The sequence below is a fragment of the Argiope bruennichi genome, chromosome X2 (assembly GCF_947563725.1).
Source record: "Argiope bruennichi chromosome X2, qqArgBrue1.1, whole genome shotgun sequence".
In the NCBI taxonomy this organism is placed as follows: Eukaryota; Metazoa; Arthropoda; class Arachnida; order Araneae; family Araneidae; genus Argiope; species Argiope bruennichi.
This window is the reverse complement of record NC_079163.1, coordinates 31,731,797-31,751,271: the sequence shown is the minus strand read 5'-3', so window position 1 is coordinate 31,751,271 and position 19,475 is coordinate 31,731,797. Positions and strand designations below refer to the sequence as shown.

General features: G+C 28.8%; 1 protein-coding gene across 2 annotated transcripts in view; it reads right to left on the bottom strand.

Moving 5' to 3' along the window:
• LOC129960945 (proton channel OtopLc-like) overlaps positions 1 to 16,485 on the bottom strand; it is a 78,947-nt gene extending 62,462 nt beyond the window's left edge. The window contains exon 1 of one of the 2 annotated variants that reach the window (XM_056074703.1): positions 16,286 to 16,485. In XM_056074703.1, the coding sequence (XP_055930678.1) occupies positions 16,286 to 16,323 (38 nt within the window). In that variant the 5' untranslated portion in view covers positions 16,324 to 16,485. Of the gene's footprint in view, positions 1 to 3,735; positions 3,880 to 16,285 lie in introns of those variants that run through there. The other variant, XM_056074702.1, reaches the window with a different exon arrangement.
• Between the last annotated feature and the right edge of the window lie 2,990 nt (positions 16,486 to 19,475).

Below are 19,475 nucleotides of genomic sequence, written 5' to 3'. Positions count from 1 at the left end.
AGTAATTTTTCATTTTGTATTTGATCTATGAATAGGCTGAGCTATAATCAAAAGTCAATCATGGAAGTGATAATACATTTGTTTACATTTTCTTATCATGACGCTTAATTTAGGTGAGATGAAACTTTTGTTTGACAAAGGCGATAAAGGATGGTATCAAATTTATTTTCATGCTTCAAGAAATTTACTGTACACTTAAACACACATTCATGAGAAATACGCTAATAAACGCGAAAATTTACAATGTTCGAAGATTTAAAAACGGAGTCCCTTTACCAGTTTTTAAATAAAAAAAGTAGTTTTACGAATGTTAACTGTATACTGTTTGAGCTTCAAAATCCGTAGCGACCACATTTGGGCGATTTTACTCAGTAGAGGGATGAAACGCAGTGAATAAAAAGAAAACATATCAGAAGTTCTTTGTTAGATACATTTACGTTATACAATGCTTTTCGAATGTTTTTGTTTGTTTCACTTTGACTTCAGTTGACTACTTCATTTTAATTCGAAACCATGCAATGTTTCCATGCGTTGCTAACTATAAATAAACATCTTTGCTTCTATTTGTCATTCTTCCTTTTAAGGGAAATAGATTGACGTATGCATAAAAGAGTGGAGAGCTCCGTATTTGAAAGCAAATAGTAAATTGAAAATCTACTTTCATAAAGACATTCATGCAAATATAAAATATAGGCCCATACCCTGGCAAGAAGGCAGTAAACTAAATAAAGATATAAAAATGCAAATACAATGAATAACGCTTTAAATTATTCCATCACATTTATTTCGTTTTTACAAAGATCATAAAACTTATATCTGATTTGTACATGAAGGAAACAAATAAAAACGTTGATTCAGTTATTTTCGTGTTGTATCAAATCCCTCTTGATCTAGCATATCGAACCAAACTCGTGACTTAAGAACTTATGAAAAAAGAAAATGAGTAATCTTTTTTGGTTACTGGTAACTTGGAGACCTAGTTATCACCCTAAATAGAAAACTGACTTAACTCCAAAATATGGGATTAAATTGTTTTTAATTGAGGTTTTTCAGTAAAAATTGGCCAACATTTTTATTTCACTGAAATGAAAACTAAGAAAATTCCCAGCAGCTAATACGATTACATTGAATAATTTGTTGGTACAGCGTACAATTTTTGGAAGAATCCTGTTTAAGAGTATAGAGTCAGAATATAGAATCTATAAACTTCTGATTCATGTTCCTAGTCATGACTTAACCCATTAGAAAATTGATGGGCCTTTAGTTTTGTTTTGAATGGTATGCAAAACAGAAAAACTATTTTTTTTATAATAATCATTGGCTGCATAGTGCTGACATCAAGCGTAAGAATATGACAACTTCATCTAGTTTTCGATACAGATGGGAAAAAAAATTGAAATTGATTTTTAACGAATTTTAATTCCAAGTGTATGCAGTGTAACTTGATAATTCACTGAAACACATTATGGTAATATTTTTACAATTGTATTTATATAGAATTGTACTTTTTATTTTTAGATCAAGCGTCGTTGACTTAACATTTCGAAAGGTCAAATTGCTTTAAAAGCTTTGTCACCATTAGTAGTTAATTACAATTTAGATTCGAAATGTTGAGCTTTCAAAATTATTTTTTTCTATTCAATATATAAACTATAAGTTTGATTCGTTGCTGAGGCTGCAAAGATTAAAAGCATCTAGAGGAAGTGGTCTCCCCGAAACTTTCTCACATTCTCCTTGAATTTTTATCCTGCCCCCCCCCCCCACCTGAATAAAATTGCGGTCCTTGGGTAAGGCCTCAAATACCCTGCATACCATTGAAGAATGATAGTTACAAAATATAGATCTTTTTACTGAATTGATCTAAAGAATATGTATTTTGGACACCTTTTTGCCGACAGATTGAAACAAAATTTGACAAGAAATTATAGTTCCTGTCTCAAGATAACATGCCGAATTTCATTAATTTAAAACATTGTGTTTATGAATAATTTCACTTATATGCATGCGAAAATACAGACCGACAGATGGTCAAGAATTTGACAGATTTTGTTCAAAATTTGATAAGAATCTATGTGTTAGATGCGTACCAAATTTTATCTACCTAGCTCTTTGCATTTTGTAATTTGTCAAGTCCCCTTAAATTCGAACAGCCAGCCAGAGAGACAGACTTTCTGTGAATGGATTTCGTTCAAAATATGATAGAAATCTACAAATTAGGTCGTCAGTCCATACACCCAATATTATCTGTCTATCTCAAAAAGTTTTTGAGTTATCGTGTAGACAATTAAACAATACTTCATCTGCACTTCGTATACGAAAAAGTAAAAATGGATTTAGAATGACTTCAAAAACAAGAACTTCAACATTGATAGACTTTTAATGACCTTTCTACCTTTCGTCCGTCTCTTATACTAATTAAATCTTTCATTGTTTAAAAAGTGCATGATTTCAGTAAAATTTCAAAAATAGATAAGAATTGAACAAAATTCCCAAAGCATAGAAATGTGGTAATAAATCCTTTTAAATCTGCAATGAATTAAAACTAAAATAGTTTTAAATTGAATAGAATCATTTCCAAAAGAAGTTAAGGAAAATTCATACGAATTCATATGAAGTGAAATATATACAACTTAACGACTTTATTTCAATTAATTTCCTTAAGCAGGGTTTTTTTTTTTTTTTTTTTTTTTTTTTTCAAAAATCCTACTTTCTTTTCCCGCAAAAATTTCCATCACTCATCTCATTCATTAAATATGCTGTTATTCAGATTCTTTCAAACATGTGCTTTTCATTCCATTTATTCAAAACACGTCTAACTCAAGGATATTGCCCTGACCTGGGCCTTCCTTGTCGAATATTATTCGCTGGAACTAACTCTCCATTGATTAACCACATTCACTTTTTCGCCAAGTGTGATCTATCTGAAATCTAGCCCAAGTAAATTATACCTTTGTACCCATTGTTCACATTTCAATAAAGTTGAGCGATTGTTATTAATCTACTCGCGTGTCATGGAAGGTTGATGATCCCACACACTAGGCATTAACCTTTGACACTTGCTGGAAATGAAGTACCATTTTGAAACAGGACACTTTTCCGAAAAGAGGATCATTCATGCGTGTCAAATATTAAACAATAGTCCAGCGTTTCAGATACAGAATCTATTATCAAAGCTACATGTTTAGATAAAGTAATTGAAGAACTATTAATGTTTGTTGTATTTTGATACTTAGCTTATCTTCAGATGATGAACGTTCTGAAAGACCATTATAAAAAGAAACGGATAGGAATTTTTTTTTTTTGGGGGGGGGAGGAAACAGTCATAAAATATATATTATGCTTTATGGAGGAAATGCAAGCTTTCAGCTGGGAGACGATGAATAAAATAGTACTTAATATTATGAGACACGACTATAATGACTTATTTTTTCGCTCTTTATAATATTTAATACAATGACAATTAAAATTTGACTTTTAATGACATTTTTTAATTCTGGCATTCCTTTTCCCATAAAAAAGTATTGCGCACTATAAGAAAGGGATTTTAAATGTATATAAGGTTATACAAATTATATACATCTATGTACCATATAATGGCTCGAACCGCAGATTTACATACTAATTATCAAACCTTCATGCCTCCCAGTTTTAAAGCAAAAAATCAAATATATAAATAAACAAAAAATTTATCTGCAAATAAATACAAAATTTTTAAAAAATAACAAATGCATTTACCCAAATCTTCCAGCAACTTGTCGAAACAGCGGGCTTGCTGACATCGCTGCCTCCCTTCATAGAGTCATCCGCCTCAGTTTTGCAATCAAGCGTTACTGACAGTTAGAATTTGCTTTCTGGATCGAGGCCAGTCAGTAGGAAAAAATAAATTTCAATAGTGGGCCAAGGAATCCATCTTGGCGCGATAGTTTATTGGTCACTTTATCACTTAAGATTGCTAATCAAGACTCACACCGCGATAGCCACTCAACAGCTGGGTGTCGAGTCAGGGGGAGGTTTCGATGCATTCCAAAATCGAGAAATTGATAAACATCAAGCAACCAATAAGAGCCGTTTTGAATGTGTAAGGTGAAAGAAGATCTTTTATATTAAAGAAAAAAAAAGTTGCAAGCTATCAGTTACTGTTAGTTAAATGTTTAACTTTGTGAATTCAATTAGAGCGCGAAATATTTTTGACCTTATTTAAATATTCATGATAGTTTCATAAAAAAATTTCCTAAATTTGATATTTAAGGTTAAATATAGGATTAATTGTTAATAAAAGATAAAAATCCATTACAACCATTATTTATTGTTCAAATGTTTAGTGTTTATTTTCTGTTAAAAGGATTATATTGCATTAAATAAATAGCAAAATGTAATTAAAATATCATTTTTGCTTTCCATGAAAGGTTGTGGAGAATGGAATAAGAAAGACTTTTATAAATAAAAACTAAAATTTTAATAAAATGCATAAAAATATAAAGCTTGCAGCTTAGAGGCCTTATTAATGCCCCAAATAAATATGGATGGATAATTCCTTCACAATATAACTTTAAATTGTTTTAATCATGGTGACAATCAATTTAAAATCATTCAAATTGCCATGCATCTTAAAAAATGCATTATCATATATTCCAAAAAAAAAAAAGAAAGAAAGAAAGAACAAGAATTGACCACTCTCTCTGTTATATTATCTTTCATATTAGAGATAATACGCATAATCGCAAATACGATAATGCGTATACATTATTAAAACAATTGTATTCATATCCTTTACGAATACCATAAGCATATTATCGCATGCTTTGTAAATCACGTTAAAAAGTATTTATGATAAAAAAAAAGGCAATTTAAAAATTCCATTCCTACATAAGGCAGAAGCTGTCATAGAAACAAACTTTAAATTACAAAAACATAAATTTTAAAATCTTTTTAACGAAGCAAATGCTTCAATAAATATAAAAATCCTTTTATTGAAGTAAAATCTAAGGAGATGATAGAAAAGCCTTGAAGCACGAAAAACATCATAAATATGTTTATTAAATAGATCGCCTTGCAATGTCGTTGAAATAACAGAAGAAAATACAAGAGAGGACACTGTAAAACGAGACTTATGAATATTTACGCTTCGTGCAATGAATATTCATTGAAGCTATCCTTAATGATTATATTTATCACGTTATTAATATCTGATTGATGAATTCTGAGCGACACTTCTTTATTAGTTTCTTCGAGTGTCTTCTTTTTTTATAACATGAATAGAAATCTAATCCTTTAAATGCTCTTCCTCTGACAAGGATTGCATTTAGTGTAAACAAACATTAAATCTAAATAATTTTTTAATATTAAATTATTAATATTTTTTAATTATTTTATCGGCGCCTTTCGTTAAGTTACTTTTAAATAATGAATTAGTTTTTAAAAAAAATAAGTGAAAGGAACAATCATTTTTTCATAGGTGTTGAAAATGAGTGTCAATGTTTCGCATTCAGTTAAACTACTTAAATCTTTAAAAAATTCGTATACCTTTTAAGTAGTGCGAAAGAAAAATGTTGCGATTAAAAAATAAAACGATTACCTATTCATGTAAACGCGAATCATACCTTGGATATATGAAAATAAAAAAAATGATATACAAATATAATAAAATAAATAAATAAAAAAATTTATTTAGGAAAAGTTATAGTTTCAAATATTTTTAGTAACTTCTGAAATTTTAATAGCATGCACATAAAAACAAATTTGTTGATATAAGTTTTCATAATCACTATACTCACCAATTTAATGAAAATTATACAAAATTAAATATGGTTAGTCCAGTTACGAAAGTAACCTCAAATATGTAGAAAACATTTTGAGTTATTGCAATAAAATCTTATTCCTTAAAGAAATGAGAACGTTTAATAATCGGAAACCTACATATTTCTAAATAAGAATTTGATTGATAATCAAAAGTTATGTTTAACTATCTGAATGAATTTAAGAAACCAGATGTATAGTACAAAAATTCTTAAACAAATTTATTCGAAATATTGTAATGAAAATAAGCCATAACTCAATTAATGAATGTTTGATATTATTTTACAAATTCTTGATTGATTCCTACAAATAAGCCAACAAAAAATTGTATTTTTAAGAAAAGGAATTCACTATTAAGTTGTCCATAACACTTTTTATAAATCAAGTAATTCAACAACAGCAAAATATATTATTGTTTTTACGCTCTTCAAAAGAACCCTGAGGTCTTTTCTTTTTATATATATATAAACTGATTATTATATAGGATCAGAAATGAATAATATCATTGAATCTCTCTGCAGATCACGAGTTCAACAAAGGTTAGTAAGTGAAATTCAGATGGTGACATAAAAAGGAAAATTTTTGATTTTGATTCATTTTACAAACTTGAATTCATAATAATAAGAGGAATTAAGATTTTTAAAAGGAAAATGGATCAATATAAAATCATGCACAAAGAAATTTTCAAATAATTTTAGAATCTTTTTAAAGACAGTTTAAAAACTTTTAAAGAATAATTTTGAGAAGAAATTGAGCAAATAAGGTAATAAAATTAGAAATTATAAAAGATACGCATTTACATTTCGATATTCAAATTTACTCTACATCATTCTGGAACATTCGCCGGACGTTTCAGAAAATGGAAACTATGACACAAGATTATTCTATATAATTTTTAAAGAAATCTCATCAATAAGAAAAAATTTGTAACATTTTGATGTAACTAGAAAGCTTATACGTACATAAAAGTACTTTTGAACTCAATGATAAGGTACTGATTAATTACTGTTATCACAACTTTAATTTAACATCGTTTGAGTTTCATTTAGAAAATGCATATTTATCTTTCCTTAAATTTAACTGTTCAAAATGATAAGTGTATGCTCAAGATAATAAATTCTTCCCTAGTGAACTGTAGTTTTATAAAATAAATTCAATTCATGTCGTATTCTCCTACACGGATCTCTTTCTAAGCAGAATTGCGACATACATAAGAAAGAAAAAAAAAAGAAAGAAAAAATTGGCGAATCATCAAATCAGAGCCTGAATTCAAAATATAAACTGAAACAATAGGTATCATTTTTCTCTTTCCTGCTATACAGAGTGGATATGGACATCCAACGGCTACCGTAGAAAAATAAATGCGGTCGATAGCTTCATTTTCAAACATCATGCTTGTTCCATACAATAGAGTTCAGAAGCAGTGGTGCAGCGATTAGGGGTTGAATAGAAGATAAATATTAGAGCTTCGTTTTCACTTTTTAGAGCCAATATGATAAGGGGGAACTAGGAAATAAAGCTATTTCTCTGAACCCATTTATCTTATCATTTATCACCGTTCAGTAACACTGTAAGAACTGTAAATTCAAGAACATGACTGTTTAGTAGTCAAAAACTGGTCTGAATATTGTTGGGGAAAGATTGCCATTACAACATTACCAAAATTCAGGTTTGCACACAATCTGCTATTCTATCAAAAATCTTGCTTTCTTTTTCTCAAGATCATCAATTTACATTGGTATGATTTTGATCATCCATCTCTGTACTTCATGTTTAAAAAAATGATCACCTATTTGACAAATCGCCTCAGTTATTAAAGGGAATCAATGCAATCAATTAAAGAGATCTTCCAGCAGAAAAATAAAAATGCATCCCAAAATTATTCATTAAAATTTATAAAATGCATCTTACTTTAAATATGTATTAAAGGAATATTGAAATTTTGAATTGTTTATTCATATTTCTTAAAAATAAGAAGAATGAATATAATCTGAATGCTCTCTTTTTCTCTAAATTAGCACTAAATGAATAAAACCTGTAAAATTTAATTTCAGAAATTTGGATTTTCACTAGAAAGAAGGTAATTGTTTTTTTGGAAAAAGAATTTCTGATTTTAATAATCAAAGAATGTTTAACATTTTCTAATAAATATTTTCAACAATGAAAGTAAAGGAAGTTAAATGTATTGCTAAATTATTCATGTCTTAAGATATGAATTTTATAATCCATTTTTCTGAGAAAAATTATAAACGTTTTAGAAATGTGGATAACTAGTTCTAAAAACCATATTTCAAATTATGTTTATATTTAAAATAAATTTTATAATAATAAAAATAACCAGCTTATTGGCTTTTATAGTTAAATGAATTTTTCACCTACAAAATTTGTTTAAGATACATGGATATTGTCAGAAAATAGTTCTAAGAATAAAATTTCAAACTGATAAGTTTATATTTGAAATAAATTTTATAATAATAAAAATAAACATATTAATGGCTTTTATACGTAAATTAATTATTTCACCTATAAAAGTCTCAGCCGTCTTAATAAAAATTTTCAGTAATTATTATTGTTTATTCAATTAATTTTGAAATTAATACTAAATGTTTTTCTGGAATATTTTCTAAATCTGTGAATTAAATTAGTTTTTACAAGCGGGTTCGAAAAGAAATATCGAGTGAGGTTTCGATAATTCCGTAACTTACTTATTAGGAACTCAAACGGTATTTATAAATGAAATTCAAATTCGAAAAAATGTACCTTTTTAATAATATTTCGAAATGAATAAAAATTTATGAAGTTAATATTATAAATTTACATCTTAATATTAATAAAAATTATTGTTCATATGCTTATTCCACGTCTACTAATCCCAATAGGGGATTTCCGATTAGGCAGCTGCCTATCGCCCAGGTCTGAAGAGACCCGTAGCAAATTGTTTAAAAATGTTATTAGCTTAGTTGTCAAAATAATACACAAATTTGCAATAAATAAATAAATTTTAATTATAAATAAAGCTTTAGGACTATTGATGCATTGCACCCATTGAATTATCCAAACACTTAATTAAACTATAAATAATTGCTTTTTATAATATATTGGAATTTTAATTATTCATTTATTGGTTACCTTATATTCTATTAATCAAATCCTGTAAAGTGATAATTTCGTTATAATTTAATTATAACAACGTTAAAAACATTAAATGCCTTTATTTGTACGAGAACGAGGAATTTATTTCAACAAAACATTGAAAAAAGAAATAAAAAATTTAAAAGAGAGGTTTGTTGTTACAGTAATAGATAAATCGGCAAATAATTTCGGTTTAATTTGTAAATATTATTATAAAGAACTTCTAATTAATGAATATAACTCCAATTCAACTTACAAATTAAATAGCACCGGGAAAAGGGAATTGGATAAAAGGAAGCTAGCTTTCGCTAAAAAAACTAAAATTAAGACTTGCTCTTTAAACTACCCTTACCTGTTCCCAACAATAAAATTTCATAAAAAACCAATAAAATTTAGATTCGTAACTTGTAGCATCGGTAGTTACAATTACTACACAGGAAAACATTTCTTTAAATACTTGAAAATAGTCTTAGATAAAATTAAAGATGAAGATAGTTTTATTATCAATGGTAATAAAGATATTTTGGACTTTCTAAAAGATAACAATATTTATAAGCTTAATACTTATGATTTTGAAAATTTGTACACTAATCTACCGCATGAAAAATTAATATAGGTCTGTACTATTATATATAACGAATATTTAACTAGGAATATTATTACAAAAAGTAATTGACTAGAGTTGTGTAAATTTAATATTAAAGAAAACTATGTTTTTAACGGAATTAATTTCTATAAACAAGTAAAAGGAATTCCAATGGGAACAGCCTTTTCAAGTGCGTTAGCCAATATTTTCCTACATTATTATGAAAAAGAAATAATTAAACACAACTTAATAATAGGCTGGAGATATATTGATGACTTAATTTTCTTAAATTTGGATAATCCTAATGATGTTATTAATTGTTACCCAAAAGATTTAGTTTTGACTCAAACAAACGAAAATCAACTTAAAGCTAATTATTTGGATTTAAATATAGAAATTGATAATGGAAAAACTTTAAAAAGTATTTTTGATAAAAGGGATGAATTTAACTTTAAAATAATAAAACTTAGTAACTACCATTCTAATTTACACTCTAAAATTTTCAAAAATTTGATTTTTTCACAATTTAACAGGATTAAAAAAATATGCAATAATAAAAGTTCTTATATTTTAGCAACAAACAATCTCATTAAAAACTTAACTATTAACGAATTTCCCAAAAACTTTTGCAATATAGAGGTTTTGATAAAAGAAGGACTGTCTGATTTCTGACTTCCTCCGGTTTGTTGGTTTTGAGTTATGGCTCAACAGATGGCGCTCCAACTTTGATGACGTTGCATTATGACAAAACGTGGTAAACATATATAGCTGTAAACGTAGAAAATTTAAATTTAGTTCAATTTAACGAAGTGCATTTGCCCTAACATGTTTATACCTCACATTGTCTTTTGGAATTATACTTTCAATTAGTAAGTACTTTGCTTTCTTGTTTAAATGATTTTGGTTCCATTTTCACGGTATTTTGTGGTTTGATTTGCTGTGTTTTTATCTGGATTGATTTTACTTGTTTTGGTATAATTATTTTATTCTTGTGATACTAATTTTGTCTCCAAAACCTCAATTTTCTGGCATTTTCGAGTCACGAGGAGTCAGTTTGTTGGACGAGAGTCAGACCCTTCACAGAAAAAATCCCTGGTTTGAATCCTTGCCTGAGGGTGACCCTTGGAAAAGTCTTCGGGCCGGATTCATTTTATCTTTCTTTTTGAATTTTGACTGTAAACTTAATATTTATTTCTAATTCTATTTTGGTTAAGCTCACTTGTGTTTTAGTTGTAGCAGAATTAGCGCTCTCTAAATACGATGTATATTTTATTATATAGATTCAGGAAATTTTATATAGATAATTTTCATATTGTTTATTTCTGGATTGATAGTTGCTTGATATTATGAAGTAATTATGAGAAACACGGGTAAATAAACTGATTTAATATAAAACTATCCTAGAAGCACAACTTATAAAAAGTATGACCACAATATAATTCGCATTTTAAAAAAAAATTTGATAAATTTTTTCTATCGACATCATTTTATTATTAATTATTGTCGCGATAAAAGGAAAGGATAAAGGCAAAATGAATAACACATGGACTTCTAATAGAAAAAAATACACTCATGTCCATAAATTAAGGATCATTCAGAGTCACGCGGAAATCGAACTCTAAAATACATATATCACCCGTAAAATGACTACAGACATCTTCAAAAATCATATGCAAATTACAGGAAGCCACCAGATGACACCGATAGTACGTCACAATGACGAGAGTGTAAGAGAGTGATGTATAAGAAATACAGGCAAAGAAGTAAAATTGTTCGCAAGCACTTTATAAGCCTTTCAGCGCAATAACCGCATAGTTATGACACAAAGGACGCATTTGGATGATTTTTTACGAGGTAGAATTATCGGTCGTCTAGAATGTAGACGTACCAAGCTGGAAGTATACGAGGAACTTGGAATCGCCCAGAGTATCATCTTCAGGCTTTGGCAACGATTCCAAGATGATGGTAATGTGAGTAAACGTTACAGCACAGGTCACCCCGAGTTACAACGCCGAACGATGACCGGTATTTGGCAGTTACTGCCAAAAGAAACAGACAGAGCACAGCATCAGACTTGTCACGTCAGCTCGCTTCAGACACTGTTACGACAGTTTCAAGGCAGACCGTGTACAGACACTTAAGGTAGATTGGTCTATATGTTCGTAGACCTGTCAGATGTGTTCCACTTACTGCAACTCACTGTCGCCTGCGGTTAGCCTGGAGTAGAGAACATGCATTGTGGACACCTCAACAGTGGGTTTGTGAGATGTTTTCCGACGAGTCCAGGTTTAGCTTGCAGTCTGACTCTCGCCGGACTTTCATATGGAGAGTGCCAGGTACCCGTTACCAAGAGAATATCATTGAACGACACCGTTACGGTGGTGCAGGATTGCTCGTTTGGGGCGGAATTATTTTGGGTTCCAGAACTGACCTGCATGTTCAAATTGGAACCATGACAGGCCAAATCTATCAGGATGTCATTCTGGAACAACATGTACGTTTGTTTCGGGGCGTCATGGGCGGGCAGAATTCGTGTTTATGTATGACAACGCCCGTTCTCACCGTGCAAACATCGTAAACAAATGCCTTTGATCAGAGTATATCACCCGTATGGACTGTTCAGCATTCTCACCGGACTTGAATCCAGTAGAGCATGTGTGGGACATGCTTGGCTGACGAGTTGCAGCCCGTCAACTACCTCCTACATGTCTACCGGAACTTCGGAGAGCATTGCTTGATGAGGGGTGTAATATCCCTCAAAATCAGATCGATAGTTTGATACTTATCATGACTAGGCGTAGTACGGACTGTACTGCATTGTCTGGGAGACATACTATGTATTAACCATCATACCAATCATGTAATATTGGTTTTTCTAATTAGGTTTTATTTTGTAATTTGCTCCAGTGATAAAAAAAATCACAATTTTCATTAATGATATCAAACATATAGCATTTGCTCTTTACCTTTTATTTAATAAATAGGCTTAACAAATAAGTCACATTTGTTTTGCTTCTGACTCTTTCTTTTCCTGAACGTGCATTATCCTTAATTTAAGGACATGAGTGTAATTAACAATACTCACTTGATCATTTTAGATTGAACTTTTCCAATATTTAGCATTCGTTTATAGGACTATAAAAATATAAACGTTTTAAAATAATCAAAATGCAAGAAGCAATAACTAAAATTAGCCATTTCCAACTTTTCTTTTTCTTTTTTTTGAGTTTTATGTTCTAGTGAAATTTTTTCACGGTAGTCTTACAGTTCTCTTTGTACAGTGCAGAATTCTATATAATACAGTGTTCGCATATTTCTTAATACGAAAATGTACTTTTCTGAAAACTTTCATTGGATAAGAACTTTCTCGAGGGTTCAAATCACCAATTAACTAAATATTTTTTTGCATGTCAATAAGGCAATTCATAAAAATTTCATCATTCAGAATCTAAAACTCCCTTCCCAAATCACTTAACAGAAAATAACTTTGTAGCAAATTATCGGAAAGACAAGATTCAAAAGTGTTTATGGAGAGATGGCAATCTGTGGATTTTACAGATCTAGTTGTAACTTACCCGCTAAGAGGACAGATTGGAGAACATTCTCACTCCTCTGTCAATAACGATCGTTAAATAGTTAGAAGAAAGTAAATAAAACAAGCGTGATTTCCATTAAATTATCATTGGAATTTATAGATTTATTGAAAATTTCTAACGCAATTTTTTTAATGCCATAATTTTTTCAAGGATTATATGTAAAAATCAAGATGTTAATTATTTGAGGCGTAAATATAATTGAATATTTAAAAAAATTTCATTAAATTTTCCCATTCGGGTATTTTCACCGCCATCCAGATTAATACCAATTGGAAAAAAAATCAATCTTGTATTCAAGCGAAAAACTTTAATGCAAAATATTACATTTAAAATATGAAAGTTTAAAATTCTAATTTTCAAGTTTTTTTTAAGCATAAATGTGAAATAAAAAATCTGAGCCTCTATAATAAGCACTTATGCAATATGTAAAAGTATTTAATATCATGTTAGCTATACGTAATAGGATTTATTTTATTTCTCTACTTAATTATTCAGAAGCAAAAATATTTTCTTAACATTGAATGAAATACTTATTATGTTACCAGTTAGATACCAACTAATCTTAAATGTCAGAATAATGTTTATCTTCTTAGGATAGTTCTTTCCAATTCACATTCTCAGTCATAAATGAAATTGATGTATGAAGAATGGTTTAATTTACTCATAAGAGTTCCACTTTTACTTGAGATTTCAGAGAAGAGTTGCAATTAATTTTATTATGTATACTTCAAAATTCTTTCAATTTATAAGCCAGAGATATTTGCCAAGATTTTATCCAACCATAAATTTTTATAAATTGAATTTTATCAAAAGCAAATAACGTAGCATCTTAGAAGGCCCGGAAGAAATTTCTTACTATTTCCGATTTCTTTCAATCAGTTCAAATACTTCTTTGTGTGAAAATTAAATAACCAATTATTCTCTAAATTAATATTTTTCTGAAAAAATTTAATTGCCGAAAAATTTTCTAGAATTTTCAAATCACTAGTTAATCAAGTATTTGGTTTAGAAAACATTTTATATTCCATATTATTAATCTCTTTACAATTATTATTTTCTAAGAGATTAAGTTCGGATTTCTCAAGAAAGAAAAGGGAGTAAGGTACTTTACTTGAAAAAAAACTCATGCAGTTTTGAGGACAAAAAGGTAAACAAAATAAACAAAATGTTTATTTTGTATGCCTTTTTATGCCACTTTTATTAAGTAAGAGATTGAGAGCATTTCTCCCTTCACATCCTAACTATAAAAATGATGAATTTATTTCAATTTCCTTCATTTTTTTATTTTTAAGGCTGACAAATACTGCAGTGTCTAAAGTCTGTAAAATTTTGGAAATTTACGAGACAAACGGATACAAACAAAGAAATTAGTATTTCGTTTTTATAAGCCGTTTCAAAATTTTAAAATGGTAGATATGATGTAAAGTTTGTATATACACCACCAGTGTTGTAATCAAAAATAGTTCTTTTTTATTGAAATTAGATTAACGTACCGATTAAAAAAAAACCGTAAAATCTGTACGAGGGAGGAAGGGACGGGTCTAGCACAAATTGAAGAGAACTTACTCGACCACCTGTTGATAAAATAGAGGTCGATAATGCTGAATTAAAAATACTCTTACTCTTTTATCTAATACCACATTCCAGCTGACCTCTTTTTAGTATATGTAAAGGCATGCATACATATGTGATAAATTCCCTTCTTCCTCTCGCTGAAAACTAACCACTTTAATTCAAAGAAAATAAACACTTTGAGTCACTAGGGCTTTTGGTTTCTTCCACGGATCTCAAAATTTAATCACCATAACGTATGATCATTAAGTAGTTAGCATTTCTCCTGATATTTGTTATTTTTTAATACCGGTCCATAAGAATAATTAATTGTTGATATAAATCTTAGCGAATACAATTCTCTGATAATGAATTATTAATTAGCAAAACGTGTTTTCTTATACCATCTAAACTTACCATCTTATTTCAATTCATTTCGACTCAGTTTTTGTGCTCAATATTCACTTTTAAAGTCATTGTCAAGCTGTAAAATTTAAAAATCTTTGCAAGTTTATTTATTTTTGGGAGATTTGAAATAAAGGGTTTTTATAATTAAAAATTTTGATTAATAACTATTCTCATTATTTATCTTAGCATGAAAAGAAACTTTTTCTGTAACAGAATTTGTTACAAGCTCAAAAGTTAATCTGATTGAAGAAATAAAATTAGTTTATTCATATTGATTCTTTAAAATTTCGAGACTTTTCTCTTCTTCATCAAACGAAATCGTATCTGATCGCATGAAATTCCACACCATAAGATATAAAAATAATTTTATAAACTTCAAATCGATAAATGAAATCAACTAATTAACTTTACTGACAACCATGCAACAAAACTGGAACATAACGGAAACGTCAGTTCGTTTACCTTTTAAAAAGCGACTAAGACGTCAAAAGTGAAGATCTCTTCGAATTATGTCATAAAACCGGTTATCATTAATCTTCAAATGCTTATTCTATGATTAGTTGTCGAAAAAGACTTATAACAAATTAGACTCTTTAAGAAAATAAAGACTACTGTAGTTGTTTTACAAGGGTTTGTGAGCCCGTTACACTCAAGAACAGTAACTGGATGTATGATTATTCACTGAATATAAGGACTCGTTTTATTTCTACTCGAAGTAAAAAAATATGTAAAATTATTTTCGTTATAATATTATACCTATAATTGGTTTGCTTTTTGAAAAATTAATGTTACTTCTTGCTGCTTAAAAATATTTTCATCTGACACTGAAAACAGGAAACGTTCAAATAATGCACTGTTTAGAATGTTGTATGAGAAAAGTGATCAGAGAGTAAAAGATTAGTTGATTCGAAATGTTTTTAACTTTGGATTAAAAATATATATAAAGCATAGAAGAATGAAGAAAACCAATCAGTTTCTTGCATTTTATTCAAACATCAATAAATGTAATTAATTTTTTAGTGAAACTGAAAGAAATATAGGAAAAAAAATTAAATTAAGAAACATAAGAAAATATACTTTTTTTAAACGATAAGGTTATTGCGCGTGTTGCTAACAAAATGTAGAAATTGAAGAAATTCTGTGGTTATTTAAATCATTTGATTAACTCTTCAGCTATAGGAATTTAAAGCAATTTATATGAAGATTAGTCTCTTACCTCCTCATCCTAAATTGAACTTGGCGAAGTTTTTGCATATGATGACTTGTGGTTGAGGCGATCAATACAGGAATTTTTAGAAAAATAAATCAGATCATTTTACGTTTAAAGTTTTTTTAAAAACGACAAATTCTACAGTAATAAGATTTTTGTATGGATGAAAATTTTGTCGGCCAACATATTCTTTCTTAAAACACAAATAATTCCAGATGTCTGAATGTTTTGAATCAAAGGATTTATTTCAACGCATTAAATTTTAGATGAAGGTCAGATAAGGAAACTGATTGACTACTGTTTATGTTTTATGTTAGCCAACCAGTCAAAGAATCAAAAAGCATCGATCATCGCAAAACAGAAGTCCTCCAAGATGGTTACATCAGTGGTCCCGTTTGTTTCGCCGAATCGAGTACACGTACAATATTATCTATGCCACTCAGTTTTAATCAACATTAGCTACTGAGGTACTTTGTGATTTGAATTATAAAACATGGTAAAAATGAAAAGAAACGTGAAAGTATGCAGCCATAATGTATATTAAATAGTTCAAATATAAGTGAAAAAATTATAATGTTTAAGGATTTCAAAACACATATTTAGCATTCTCCAGAATTATTCTAGGTTTGCTTAAGCGACAAAAAATATAGGCGGTGATGTGGTGTTTCGGCTCTAGTACTGATTCTATAAATAAAATATGCTCAGAATATGTCTACTAAAATTAAAAAAGCGACATCTGTTACTTTCTTTAAAAACATATATTCGAAAGATCGAAAGCATAAATGGAGAGAAAGATGACTTTACAATGAAAAGAAAAACTTGGACAACGATTATGTTGCCTCACAAACTTATTTTGTTCAGCTTATTTTTTAAAAGATATTTTTTATTTAATTTTACTTGTTACACGTTTGCAAAGATAGGTTTTTGTAATCGATTTTTGTCACTTCTGAATGCACTTGAGTTTTGAAATTCTCTATCCTTGCATATTTCAAAGACAAGTCACATTTTAAGATTCGATTAATTTAATTGAATTTTGATTTTATATGGTATGGCACCACCTGGTAGTAAAATTAAGAAAAATTGATAACATTCATAATAATGCATTAAAATTAAAGTCTAGTGATTAAAGAAGTGATCTATTCAATATTTTCTCGCATACTTCTCAAAGGTGTTATCTTTTCTCGACACCCCACCCGCATAAAAACTGTAAACCGTAGGAAAAGTTGTGAATGCCATTAGTGCTCAAATATTTATTTTCATGATCCTACACATGAGTATTTTGTACTTGGTGGCATAGTGGTGGATGGGGAACGGAGTATGCATTTTGGATACCATTTTTCGATCACATTTTCAAATAGAGCTACAATTTCAGTAACAGATTCACATACCAAATTTCATTTATCTAAGTCGTTGAAATCTTTATCGACGATGTTAACATGCATGTAAATATACAGACCAAAAGACGGTCAATCCCTTGACAAACTTGATTCAAAATTTGATACAAATCTACATTTTAGATGCTAAAACTGGGTATCGAATTTTATATATCTAGCTCTTCATAATTTGCGGAAATCATGTTCACTTGCATTTGGACAAATAGACAGACTTTTTGAGAATGGATTTCTTTGAAATGTTATAGAAATCCAGAAATTTGATATAAAGATCCCATATCAAATTTCATATGTCTAGATCAAAGTAGTTTTCAGTTATTGGGTGCATAGACAAACGGACATAAATCTAAAAATGTGCTTTTTGGACTTGGAGACATGGAGATTTTTCAAAATCTAGAGAAAATGATGATGATTACACTTTATGATTGCACTTTTGATGATGACACTTTATGTACTTTGTAAAAAAAATAAAAAGCATTAATTTTTTTAAAATTATTTTTAACATACTAACAAAACTATGTTTATAAAAGTTGTTTTGATTACATTTATTTATTCATTTCCAATCTATTTCACTTAAATAGAGTAAAAGCATCTTTTACTTCAAAGCAATTTAGCTAAAGAATTCAATCACAATGCATCAAAGTCGCTATCCCTAATAAATACATTTATTAGCATCTTTTAATAGCGCAAAATATTTGTTCAGGAAAAGAATTAACAAACCCTAACTGTAAATTATCAAAAATACAGTATGCTATTAGCTTACAATAACGTGAAATCAGGAAAAATTGCTTTGAGAAAGTAAATGGTCTAGTACACACTAAATGAAAATTTTATCTGCTAAAAGATGCATTACCCCGAGAGAGAGATCCAGAATGTGGACATATAAGATAAAATCGCTATTTTTGTTACTGATTTTTTTTGTTTGTTTGTCTAAAAGTTTTTTTTTCTTTTTCTGATAAATGAGCTTACTCAAAAAAATAAATAAATAATCTTCTTTGTTCCTAATTTGGAGCGATTGAAAGAGCAGCAGCCGAGTTGTAAAAACATATAACATCAATTTATGAGTTAGATTTTTTCGCTCGCGTTACTTTTTCATGAGGAAAAATTTTCGCGACTCCATTTATAAGCGAAATATTGTACAATTAGGTCAAAATTAGAATACAAGTCAGACAATGAAAAAACATTGAATGCTAAATAAAAATAAATACGATTTAGCATCACATTTCAGCAACTCAATTTCCTTTCAACGCTTATTATAAATTTAAAACGATTTACTTATTTTCAGTTCTAAAATTTTCGCAGCTCTAATATTATTCTGCTCTATACCAATTGAACATAATTTTAAAAAAATTGCTATAGATTAAATAATTTATATTATCTCTACTACCCTAAATAGAATCACAAAAAAGTTTAAAATTTTGTTGTTGTTTTTTATCAATTTTTTTCAACTTCATCAAAAAAATAATTGAATATGCACTTTTATTACATTCAATTAAATAAAATTTTGAAAATAAATGTATTCGTGAAATGTCATTAATATATCTCATGTATATTGTTTTTTTTTCCTTATGCTTATAAATATTTATGTAATAATTTTAATATATCCATGTTCTTAAAATTAATTATTTTCTAATCAGCGAATTCAAAATTCACTTTAACTTCTGAATTGTGTGCCATGCTTCTATGCTCCTCAAAGTCTATAATGTATTAGATCAATATGCCCCTCTGCTTAATTTAAGGAAAATTTACTTTTGAAGCTATATAAGCTTTAAATGTGTTCTCCTTTCTACTTTCTCGTATACGTA